Raw genomic sequence first — 11886 nt, 5'->3', positions numbered from 1 at the left:
CTGCTCTGCTCTCCCTCTCGTGACCCGAGCCTTTTTCAGCAAGTGTCGCCGCCAACACCAAGTTTAGGGTAACCTCCACTCTCAGGAACGGCCCGTCGGGTCTAGGTGTGTTTCACTTACATAGATTGCCGCATTCCTCGATCACCAGAATAAACACAGCATGTTCTTGTGTTCCTCTAATGTATAAATTGAATAATCGCTAAAGTCTCGCTGTTCGGAAACTGTACCGAAGAATGTGATACGAAGTCGACACAGCGCATTGACGTAAAGCAATCAATACCATGTCTATGAATAAACACTAGCCAAAAGATGCCTCCTTAATAACCCCCCAAAAACATCATAAGAATTACTTGCTCATCAACTATTGTCCCTCTACACCCGTTTCACCATAACGAGAACCAATTTCAAGGCAATCATCACCCTTGGGCAGACCCTCAGCATCAATACCTCCTACTTGTGTTCGCCAAACCGTAGTCCAATGCGAGTCTTCAGTCCCAAGATCCCTCCACACCGCTGATGTTCGCAAGCTCCAAAGCGTCCGAGTTCGCCAAGTACGATCGTTCTGTCTTTCCAGGGGTTGGTGAAGGTCCATTGGTTGAAAAGAAGATATCGATTAGAGATGAGTTTCGAATGAGACTCAAAGTGGCCTACTGCTCCAAACTTGTCCAACGGGTGCATTTCTAAACCCGGTGAGAAATCAGTGTGATATGGCTCCAGGAGGGTCTTGAGGAACGACTTCTGTTGATGGGGTTTCTTTTCCAAGCGGTCATATTTGAGGCTCATCTGAACATGCTTATGTTTTATCAACAAGGCTCCTTCCTCGAATTGCCTGAGCGTGTCTTTATTCCATCCTGGTTGGTCTTTGTACGGAGGGCCTTTTAGTTGCGGGCAGAGGTCTTTCGCGTGAAACTCTCGGAAACGTAGTGTTCGGCCAGTAAGCCAGGCATTAGGAAATTGTCGGACGACAAGCATCTTGTACTCTCGCTTTTTCGCAACTGGAAGCTGAGAGAATGGGACGCTGGTATACTCTAATAATCTTTTAATACCGTGGCAGGTGGTTAGAAGACACAGCTGACTGCCCGTGGGGAGGAATGAGTGGATGATGAGCAAGATATCGACGGGGAGTTTGAGCAACAGGGAATCCGACTTCCTATTTGTTGAGGAGTAAGACCCGCTGCCGCATATCCAACGGTATGACATATCCTGAATTTGAGCCATCGTGAAAGATGAGGACACGGCTTGAGGTTGAAGTCAAAAGCTTTCGCGTGTGTGTTCCTTCATTGGACATATATGAGTAGAAGTGAAGATTTAGAAAAGGAAATGGCAGCGCCATGTATTCTTAATTTTGTGCCGTGCACTTATAGCTTGAGAAAGAAAGTATGTAACAAAATTTGGTATGAGATCCAGTGAAGAGGGAGTTAAGGTTGAGTGTGTAATAAAGTTTAACACATCAACTATACGGGAGGCGGCAAAGTTGAGTAAACGGTGTCTAGTCATTCAGACACGTTCCTGAAATATTTGTATGATGAAAGCTAGACGTTCCAAGTCCAGTTATACTTCTCATGAGTCTCCCGGAGGACTTGAATAGCTTTGTCGTAAGCACGATGCTTAACATCCCGCTTAACCACGATATCAGGAACTAGAAAGTTTAATACTTAAATTCGCGAGAGAATTTGGTGACTCACCTTCCAAGTATCCATGGAATAGATCTTTCTCATGCCAAATTTCCACTCTTTGAACTTCTCTTTCGCCATCCTCTTTATTGATTCGCTCTGCGAACTCTGTCTGTTCTGTAACGAGAATATCGATACCAGGAACGACAAGGAGAATCCGTTCTGGCAACGTTTCCTTTTCTGAAAGCACAGGACTAAGTCTTGGGTCTCCAAAGTGTTTTGATCTAGCAGGTGCTGCGTATGCGTCGAAAAGGGGCAGAAAGATTTTCGCAGGGTCATTCTTGGGCATGTTGTCTGCATGCGGTTTCTCCCAGGGACTTAGACGGAAGTCAATAACAGCGTAGAAAGTTGCGATGGCCTTTATAGCAGTAGGGGATAGTGCCTGACAGCTTCTCTGCTGAGTGACTGCAAAAGCTAAGTTTCCTCCTGCTGAAAAACCACTCGTGGTCATTAAAGTTGGATCTGCGCCCCAGCGTTCTTCGGCGTTCTCTTGTAACCACTTGATCGTTGCATCAGCATCGTCAATAGCCGCAGGGAAAACATGTTCTGGCGCCACACGATAGTCAACATCAACAACAACGGCCCCTGTCTGTTCTGATACCAGCTGATCGAAATATGCATGGCCCTCCGGCAAGCCACCCATGAATGCACCTGAGTGAAAGTTCACATGAAGTGGCCTGAGAGCTCTCCCCTTCCCAACACCAGCAGCCTTGAAGATCAATGCTCGAACATAACGATCCGGCGAAATATGGAGATATTCAACAGTGTAAGAGCGATACAAAAGACAAGGTATCGTGGCGATGGAGTATGTTAGGAGAGCAGCTGGTTGAAATACTAGCAACCGCCAGCGCAAGGCCCACGGTATATTGCGATAGAAGATCGCCACCAGACTGGGCCGAAGCCAAGTATACAAATGGTGGATGATGCTGGAGACCATCATGAATTTTTGGGTTCACCCATCAATATCGCGATAAAACAGAGGTGAAGTTTAGGTTTGCGGCTGAAATGCAGCAGGACGAAGAATCGAAGTTGTAAGCGGCCCAACATCGCACCGATCTCTTATGAGGAAGAGCCAATCAACAACCACAAGCCAAGAACAAAATAGCGTCTCATTGAAATGATATCTATCATATTCAGTGATAACTTTTACAGACTGAGTCCACTCCATCGAAAGTACTACTTACGCTTACAAGCTCACACGTGTTGTTCCAGTCTCGAGTCAACATTATCCTGCAGATAATCAATTACTATGTTACGTTTCAAAATAAGCCACTCGTCGAGGGATCTATGTAAAACGTTCTGCAAGTAATTTAAATCCCAGCCGCCACTCAAGAAGCTGTCATGTTACCGACATAAATCCCTATCCCTGCAGCTGCACTCTAGCGACCCGATGCTCTGGGTCTATAAATTAAGCATAAATGAAAAATGATCTACTTGCATCTGGAAAGCTTCCAATAAAAAGCAAAGTTCAAGGGCTCAAGGGTTCATCACTGGGTGAAATAGCAGCGATCATGGGAAAGTAAAATGTTCGATTTTATAAAGCTTCGGAAAGTTCGCTGGGAAGCCTTCGATTGCACCAACGAAAGTAATAGACATAAATAAACCCAAGTACTCCGTATACTCGTGTATTCTTTAGATAGACCTGTTTGGTCACCCCCAGCCCAAAGCTTTAGAACCCGTCAGAGAACGCCATGCTACGCTATATCAAATTTCCATATCCCAACCCCATCCACCTAGCCAAATCATGCCCAGGTTGAACGTCCCTGGGTGTCCATAGATGTGAAAAGAGACAACAAGCCAAATGTGATCAAGGCTCTTCAGCCACAGGTCGTGGATGTTCCATAGGTGCATTTGGTTGCCTGTTACCCGAGCCTCGAGTTCCTGGCCGGTGGCTGTCCGTTTGACCCACGAGGTGCTCGCTTGGCCCATAGAATCCATGCATTTCTTCGTTCACAATACTGAGATTACTCTGACCCAGAGAATCACTTCGTATTCGTGGTCCACCCGACTGACGCTGAGCTACAGGAGGTCGGCTCGGGACACTGGCAATACTGCCTGATGACCTTCGCCTTTCATCTCTTGGGAACACCACAGACGATGGAGAACTCGGCAGTTCTGGTACGTACGGTGTTGCTTCTAGCTCTGCCGTAGGATGAGCACCTGCCATCACTCCAGGGGAACCATCGGATCCTTCAGAAGCATTACTGTAGTTCCGAACATGGGTGTACGTCCCGTGTGAATCTGTACTTGAACGGTTCCTCGTCGATCCAGTAAGTCTAGAGATATGGCTCATTCGATGTTGTTCGCCTGCAGCTACGGCGCTGAAGTAATCGTCCCTGTTACCCATTGCATCGAAACTAGCATGTCTGCTGGTGTTGCCGCTTCCCGGTACCGCGTGGTAACCGTTCCCTCCTGGCGTAGGCTCATTAGAACTGTGATCTGCGCTGGCGAGGCCGAATGGTGAAGTTGCTGCAGAATCAGGGCCAGGGTTTTGCGGTCGTGGAGGTATCAGTGACGGATGTATTAATGGATCGATGCTTAGTTCATCAACGGCCGAGTCTGCTGTCTTGTACTGTCGGGTCTGTCGAGATTGGCTATTTGAGCCGTTGGATCTGTCTGATGTTTTTGGTGTGGCGACAGCGGCAACAACCTTGTTCAGATGGCGGATGATGATAAATGCCGCCACTAATACGATAATTAAGAAAGCCACAGAGCCGGCGATAATACCAGCCAATGCGCCAGTTGAAAGGCCTCCTTTGTCGCCGTTATCATCGTCAGATGAGCTCGTTGGGCTGGCTTTGGGGATCGACGAAGGGAAGTATTTTAGAACTGCCTGGTCGTTATCTTCGCCAGCATTTACCGTCGGGAGAGCCGTAGGAGCTGTTGGTGTTTCGACGGTCACGGCTGTCGTCCTATAAGTTGTTCGCTCGCCCCTTATTGTCGTTGTGATGACCATAGTACTTGTGACAGTTACAGGGTCGGAAGAGTAACACTGGTTCACGCCGCATGCCATTCCATTCGGACAGCAGCCGTAGCTCAGCGATGACGGACATAAATACTGGCTAGCTGGACAATCGTATGTATATGCTGACCCAGAGGGTGGTACACAGTTGTCGGCTGTCTCGCAAAGGTAACCGTCAGGACAACAGCCTCCTACTATATGTGAGCCTTGTTCGCAAACGCTTTACATTCCCAGAATACGAACCTCCATAGACCGGAGCGCAAACATGCCAGCCTATTTTTGTTCCACACGTCGAGGGTCCCTTCGTTGTCGCTTGACAGCTCTCTTTGGCGCAATCATAGTTTTCTGGGCAACATCCTCCGTCCAAACTCGAAGGGCATAATTTCATACTCGTCGCACATTGCGCTTCGGCTCGTCGACCAAGACCCGCTGCCTGTGTGATTTGCGCCTCCTTCTCAATACGATGAACGCCATCATGTCTTCTGTAGTCGGCCGCCTCGACACCCAAAGCCCAAAATGCACCAACGACCGAGGTGAGGCAAAAGCTACACCCCCAGTTCCTCATCTTGTGCGATCATGGAACTGAGGGGAAATGCGACAGCGAATCGAGGGTGGTTTCGTTCAGCCGTGAGGGGCGCCGATCATGAGCAAAATGTAACTCGGATAAATGCAGCCTCTTCAGGCTGGTGGTTGTCGCAAATCAACAGATATAATCTGATTGATAATCGCGGGTTTACAACGGTCACAGATCGATTCGATACAAGATCGCCGTGAGGATGGTGTCGGATATTCAGCCGTTTCGCAACAAAATAACCAAAAGCAATGATGAGAAGGAGAAAAGGAGAAATGCGTCAGACAAAATAGGAATGTTCCTAATGTCAGCAATGGAGACCTTAGAGGCTTGTCAATAACCGGGGTCTGAAGATGCTACGCCACGAGTGAGCAGTAAATGCTTCACTCGTGCCAGCCGATCTGTAGGGCTGAGCGAAAAGCCCACTGAAACCGACTGCACGGTTCGTTGTGGTTGGGCGGTCAACCCAAAAGCGCAGCACTGGTGAGATTGCAAGAAATATAGCTCCTCTTAAGGTAATAATAATCGTGGGCCCAGCGTGGAGACTATGAAAGCAGGTGGAATGAAAACGGTGAGGAGTTGCACGGCGATGAGCAATATCCTACGGATAAGCAATAATGGGCTCGACACGCGGCTCATTTTCTCTCGCGGGAGCTGCTCGAGCTGAAACCGAACAGAACACCATAGGCCAAGAGCTTCAAGGCGATCGATCGGTGACAGAGCTGCGAGAGAGCACCCATATGTGCGGTATTGCATTTTGCTCGTCATCTTCACCAATACCATCGCTCAGTCGCAGCTGAGGCTGTGGTGCAGCTCATGGGATTCGCTGGGAACAACGCCATGGTAGCTCAACAGCGAAGCCCCCTCGATGCTCTATTTCTATACCATCCCTCAAGACAATGCAGTGCCTCTCATCTCACGATTGGTCGGCGACGGATTTCTCAAGCTCTTAGTGGCCGACTGTGAACGGAGAGTGCATTGTTTGGGAGCATATGGTGCGCTCAAGTGCATTGGCGTTGCTACCGTGGCAGCCATTCAACGGTCTTGTCCGTCTGACAAGTAGACAAGGCCACGAATCAAGTGTCTTATGGAGAAGGGAACCCTGTCCATAACGACAGAAGTTCATCCAAATCACTGGGGATTGGGGGCCGAGAACTTCGGGGGCGGAGGCATACAAGCATATAATAGTAATGGAGAATAATGGAAGTCAGTTGAGAGTTGCCGATGAGGTCAAGCTGCTTTGAAGACAGGCGACCTTTGCTGATACAGTTGAGTATTGCGAATTTGAATGGGATTCTTCAATGGATCATGTATTGTGCAGACAAAGACCCAGTTGGGCGATCATAGGCCCATTTGAAAAGTTCCGACAAGCGACGCACTTCGGCTGTCCTCGTTAAAAACTTCCTTGTCGTGAGAGCAATATGCTGGCCAGGTTGGCCGATGACCGTTTCTGAGCGGTCAGCCTCTGGTAGCCTTACGATCATCAACTAAAGCAACAGACTTTTATCAAGCAAAATTAGCTTGGCGGTCAGAAGGGGCATCTGCTAAAATTTGATGCCTGGTTTGAGATGGCTGTTGACATCGTGAGGTAGCGGCGGTTTATCCTAAAATAGAGTCTTTTAGTGAGCACGAACAGGTTGGACGTTGGTGGTAGGTGGAGACGTAATTGGAGCCGGTGTTCATCAGCAGGACGCCCAAGATGTTGCGGACCTAGGCTTTCTGTGGAAATGAATAGAGAAGAGGCATTTTTGTTAACCTTAATAACTATAAAGAACGTCATTTCTGTCAATGCGCAAGAAATAGCAACCTTCAAAGTGAATTCCTGGTGAGTAGTCCAAGACTAAACAGAGTAGTAGCGGCTGCAGATGGCTTGGAGCCTAAGTTGACCACCCATTACAATCATAAGATTGAAGGATGGAGTAAGGTACTCGGAGAGTAGCATTATCAATCATCAGCCCAGATTGTGTAATTCTTGACCCTTCTCCACTTCGCAAATGCTTGTTCAGGGCCAAACCAAACCTCCCTAGGTCTGGCGTTCATATCATGAAGTTGGACCTCCCGAATATCGCATGGATGCTCGACAGTTGGGTATCCATACAAGGCAGTAGAAAGTACCCGGCCGCTGCCCGCTGCCAAGAATCGTTAGGCCTCTCAAGGGTCTTGCAACGTTAGCTGCATGCTGGTGCTTCACCAGGTGCCACTTTCTAGACCGGACGAGAGCTATCGTGGCCCCGTGGCCAAGATGCACTCGAGCTTCACGATCGGTGGCTGCCGTTGATAAATCTTGCCCATAAGCCTCCGATTTGCTTGGCACTCTACGCTCAGACATTTGGCAATAACTCGCCGATGGCTTCTAGAATTGGCAGGTACACCAACGCTGGTCAACATCGTCAACGTCGTAGCTCGTGTTGCTGAATTCATCTCCACTGATGCTGAATTTAGAGCATTGCCGATCAAAGGGCGGAATTAAGGGTCCATGAACTTTATTTCGCGGACGAATGATTCTTGCTGTTCCTGCGCAAGCGAACCGGCCATAATCGCCCCAGAACCTCCCGTCAGACTCGCGCGGGGGAAGTGATCACCCCTTGTTGTGATCTTCCTGAGGATTCCCATTGTCCTGAAGAGCGTAGATCTCAGACTGATGCAGCATTTAAACGGGAAGGGTTGCGGCGTCCGGCAAAGCACGCGGGGGCGGGAAGGGTATGGCGCTGATGCTCTCAGTGGCTTGCTTGGCCTGGCAATTAGCCAGGTTTCTGGTTTGCCGCGCCTGTCAGAGCGAGTTGCCCATCACCATCTGGACCAAAAGCGGCCGAGTGGCAGCCGGATGGTGCTGAATTGGCAGTCTCATTACCCCGGATTTTCCAGCCCGCCGGGGAAAAGAATGCCAGGGCCATGTGGTTTTGGGTCGTGGTTTGCCGCTTTTGAGTATACTATTTGGTGGCTGCAGGCGAGGTCGGTGCTTGACTCCGAATACTTGATTGAGTCTTGGGGAGCTGGAGAGGGTTACATTGATAACGTTCAGTTCCTCCTGTCAATTCTAGAACTCTGTCTTTGGGTGGCGTTGGATGAGAGGGGGTCGCTTTTCATGTGAAGAAAAGTCACCTGCTGTAGACGAGCGGGGGCGTGGATTTGCATCTGTTCTGCACCTAACGTGGAAAGGAACTTATACTGTCTGAACACTGTGCGTGCCATGTGTATTGAGGTGGAAAACACAGTATAAATTCATCGGGTTTCATACCCCGATTCTCCATCCCACCGCAAAAGCTCTCAGTTACCCCCTGCAAATTCATCCCATGGTCCCATTCTCATCCCCCCAAATCTCCAGCTCTCCGCAGAGCAAGGAGCAACGGTACAAAATTCTTCAGGGCACATTTCTGATGCTCTCAGTGCACTTGCAGACCAGCGCCCGTAACCCCGCAAGCTAACAAAAGGTAGCTTTGCCCAGACTCGGGCAAGTGTCGTAGCCAGGGCCAGGGATCCATGATTGTCGTGGATGCTGAAAGATCACGATGGTGTGTAGTGAGTGACAAGACTGGCAAGGAGGGACCTTATGTTAGACGGTAGACCGAACCATGACGCCCCAGAGACGCACGAGGCATCAATTTTGATCCCTTCCATTTCTTCTTTTTCCCCTTCTTCTTCCCCCCCTCACGTCTCGGTCCTGCTCATAATCCTGCTCCTGGCCTCAATCTTGACTTTTAAACTTTGACTATTGTCTCTTGTTTGATTATATCGTCATATTTCGCCCTAGCTAACGTTCGTGACCAACTCCTTGGATTACTTATTAAATATCACTACCGATCTCCCGCCTCCGCTCCAATTTCTCCCCAGATCCTCGGCTTCTTGTGGACATTATTTCCCCCTCTTACTTCCCCCACACGCAGATCAGTTATTCAATTCAAAATATTCAGTCGACGACTTCTTTTGCTTCAATATAGCATTCAGCAACTGGTTTGTGCTGAGGCTGTAGAGCTCAAAACGTCTCTCACCAATACCCGCAAAGCCCATGCGCCACCATCTCAATTCCTGGATGGAAACCGCATGATTGACTTTGTGATCCTTCGATCATCTATATTCGCCACCACATAACGGCCACGATGTTGCTGTACACCAGACTTGCACCACCCAAGGTCCCTAAGAAGCGTTCGCGCGCAGGTATGTGAATTATTCTGGAAGCATTCTGTTACACAAACAATGCTCCCCATTCTAGCTAGACGGACTTGCTAACTCGGACGTTTTTGTCGTCGCACAGGATGCAGTTACTGGTAAGTCCTTGCTATTTTCTTCTTTTTGTATTAGCAATTAACTAACGATTTATATAGTAAAGAAAAGGTACACAGCTCACTCTACATGTGCAGTTGATATGATACTGACTAGCTGCTACAGAAGAAGAAATGTGACGAGATTCGACCTGCATGCGCCCGATGCCAAGAACGTGGCCAGGAGTGCAATTACGAACCTGTCCGACCTCGTCAGAGGCGCAAGCGTGAAGCAACTGTTCCCTGCTCGCCATTTGACACAAACTCTTCCTCGAGCTCGGACAGGGCAACTCATGTTTTGGATATCCATGCCACCTCCGAATGGAACGACGATGCGCATGATAGATCAGCTGACGAAGACTCACTCGACGACACTCCTGTTACGACTCAAGCACCAGTACTCAACACTTCTCTCGTCAATCGTACTGCCAGCATATCCACAAATGACCCTACTGACTGGGCGGCCACGGACCTTCCAATAATTTCACCTCTCGACTCGGTCGATTTTCAATTGCCCCCATTCGATGATTCCAAGTATGTCGTTCAACACATCGAGAACGGAGAGGAGGATATCGAAGAGATAGTTCGCCGGGAGTCCATCACCATCAATATTCCAACAACAACGTATGCCAGCACATACGCAGCCGCATACGCCACCCCTAGCCCTTCACTGGCTATGATCGCGCCTATTCCTACACAATCTCCTCGACTTGAGTTCTGCGCTCCGGTATTCACAGAGTTCTCCGAACGTACCAACCGACGTGCACTTGTCGACCATTTCTGCAATGTTTTGTCGCATCTCATCGTCTTCCGTGAAGAGAGTGGCAATCCTTTCCAGCAGCTTGTTCTTCCCCTGTGCCATGAGAGCCCTGCTGTCACCAACGCGGTTTATGCTTTAGCGAGTGCTCATCTCGAATACCGTGGGGTTGAAAATGACGAGAAGAGTGTCTATTTTCACAACAGAGCTATTCAGGGTCTGGCGCGGTTGATTCAGAAGGGCTCAGGCGCAAACCGAAACGAGTTGCTGGCTGCTATCATGCTATTAGTGTATTATGAAGTGGTAAGTTGATCGATCAATTTGAATCTCTGGCCCATGTAACTGACGCCCTGTAGCTGGTACAAAAGGGTCGATCCAATATCGTGGATGGCCATCTCAAAGGCGCCATGACCATCATGAGCAACAATGGAACTGCCACTGATCCAACTGGCGTTTTCCTGGAGCGGGTAAGTTGTATTCGACTGGATCAATGAGCAACTTTTTGACGATTTTCCAGGCATTCCGTTTCTATGATGTTATTGCGGCACTGTCATTTGGTACTGCTCCTCTCTCTAGTGCTCCAGGCACAAATTATCTTACACCTTTCCCTCCTCTCGATTCTTGTGGCGCCACCTCTCCCTTGGGCAGTGTCGACACTCTGCTGGGCATGGCCACTTCCTTGTGGCCAATCATCCATCGACTTTCCAACCTCTTGGCACTCAAGGATCAGCTTGATGTTGCTGTTGCAAACGAAGAGGTTTCCAAGGTTGCTGTTCTCCGAACGGAATTCGAAACCTCGGCAACGGCTATCGAGGCGGCGTTGGAGGACTGGCATCCTGCCGTCCCCGAAAACTCTGTTCTGAATCAAAATCCTGAGGAATTGAGCCCTGAGCAAACTGCAGAAAGGAGCCGACTCCAGAGTATTCTTAGCAACGCTTTGTCTTATCGTCACTCTGCTTTCGTCTACCTTTACCGGACCATTTACAGCTACCCAAGGAGACACCCACTCGTACAGCGCCATGCCCATATCAGCCTGACCCATTGTGTCGGAACAGTCAGTAATACTGGTCCTATGAGTGCTCTTCTCTGGCCACTGTTTGTTGCTGCTTGCGAGGCCATTACACTCGCTGATCGCGAACTTGCCCGACAGGCATTCATTGCTATCAACCGCCGGCAAGGCATGACAAATATTGACCGTGCATGGACTATTGCACAAGAAGTCTGGCGACGTGCGGACAAGGCCGATATGCTGCAGCAGCAAGAAGAGGCGATGATGATGGGTGTCAGGAGTGGTGGTGATCTCTGGAGAAGAGTGAGTGCAGATATGGGCGTAACCATCGTTTTTGGATAAGAAAGGAAAGGAAAATACGGACGAGTCATATGATAGCGACGACAGCGAACTGGCGATACCCGTTCAGCAATCATTCACAGCTGGATATTATTGGAGTTGAAAAGGAATGGGAAGCGTAGTGACATATATACATATTTGGGATGGTTGGGAGCACTTGGATTTGTTGAGGCGGCACTATACGGTGATTGTACCTGTATGGCATATATGAACGCGATGAGATGTATTTTATAATGAAACATGAAGAGAATATGTGGATATTGACAGCTACCTGTTTACTTACCCACTTGACGTCCTAGAGCACCATGGATGATAT

At 48.8% G+C, this 11886-nt stretch overlaps 4 protein-coding genes across 4 annotated transcripts; 1 reads left to right on the top strand and 3 right to left on the bottom strand.

Moving 5' to 3' along the window:
- Positions 1 to 450: 450 nt before the first annotated feature.
- FOXG_20440 (uncharacterized protein) lies at positions 451 to 1218 on the bottom strand (the record flags this gene model as incomplete). Its single annotated transcript, XM_018400725.1, has 1 exon — positions 451 to 1218. The coding sequence occupies one exon, from the start codon at positions 1216 to 1218 to the stop codon at positions 451 to 453; it is 768 nt and encodes a 255-aa protein (XP_018249052.1).
- Positions 1219 to 1532: 314 nt separating this feature from the next.
- Positions 1533 to 2613, bottom strand: FOXG_20439 (uncharacterized protein; the record flags this gene model as incomplete). The annotated part of the gene is made up of 2 exons (XM_018400724.1): positions 1533 to 1639; positions 1686 to 2613. 2 exons carry the CDS (start codon positions 2611 to 2613, stop codon positions 1533 to 1535), a joined length of 1035 nt encoding a protein of 344 aa, XP_018249051.1.
- A 569-nt stretch (positions 2614 to 3182) lies between these two features.
- Positions 3183 to 6713, bottom strand: FOXG_11067 (uncharacterized protein). The gene is made up of 2 exons (XM_018390564.1): positions 4879 to 6713; positions 3183 to 4826 (listed from the first exon to the last, which is right to left on the bottom strand). The coding sequence occupies exons 1-2, from the start codon at positions 5198 to 5200 to the stop codon at positions 3481 to 3483; spliced, it is 1668 nt and encodes a 555-aa protein (XP_018249050.1). The 5' UTR covers positions 5201 to 6713; the 3' UTR covers positions 3183 to 3480.
- Positions 6714 to 8797: 2084 nt separating this feature from the next.
- FOXG_11066 (uncharacterized protein) lies at positions 8798 to 11869 on the top strand. Its single transcript, XM_018390563.1, has 6 exons — positions 8798 to 9361; positions 9459 to 9471; positions 9529 to 9538; positions 9593 to 10525; positions 10579 to 10689; positions 10740 to 11869. Exons 1-6 carry the CDS (start codon positions 9304 to 9306, stop codon positions 11571 to 11573), a joined length of 1959 nt encoding a protein of 652 aa, XP_018249049.1. The 5' UTR covers positions 8798 to 9303; the 3' UTR covers positions 11574 to 11869.
- The last annotated feature ends 17 nt before the right edge of the window (positions 11870 to 11886 follow it).

The sequence above is a fragment of the Fusarium oxysporum genome, chromosome 1 (assembly GCF_000149955.1).
Source record: "Fusarium oxysporum f. sp. lycopersici 4287 chromosome 1, whole genome shotgun sequence".
In the NCBI taxonomy this organism is placed as follows: domain Eukaryota; kingdom Fungi; phylum Ascomycota; class Sordariomycetes; order Hypocreales; family Nectriaceae; genus Fusarium; species Fusarium oxysporum.
The sequence above is the reverse complement of the archived record's forward strand: the minus strand, read 5'-3'. Positions and strand labels throughout refer to the sequence as shown.

Bases quoted from the DNA above. Each gene is read 5' to 3' on its own strand.
- FOXG_11067 (XM_018390564.1), bottom strand. From the start codon at position 5,200: ATGAGGAACTGGGGGTGTAGCTTTTGCCTCACCTCGGTCGTTGGTGCA. The intron at 4,827-4,878 runs GTTCGTATTCTG...CACATATAGTAG, and splicing joins TTGCGCTCCGGTCTATGGAG to GAGGCTGTTGTCCTGACGGT.
- FOXG_11066 (XM_018390563.1), top strand. From the start codon at position 9,304: ATGTTGCTGTACACCAGACTTGCACCACCCAAGGTCCCTAAGAAGCGT. The intron at 10,526-10,578 runs GTAAGTTGATCG...GACGCCCTGTAG, and splicing joins TATTAGTGTATTATGAAGTG to CTGGTACAAAAGGGTCGATC. The intron at 10,690-10,739 runs GTAAGTTGTATT...ACGATTTTCCAG, and splicing joins CTGGCGTTTTCCTGGAGCGG to GCATTCCGTTTCTATGATGT.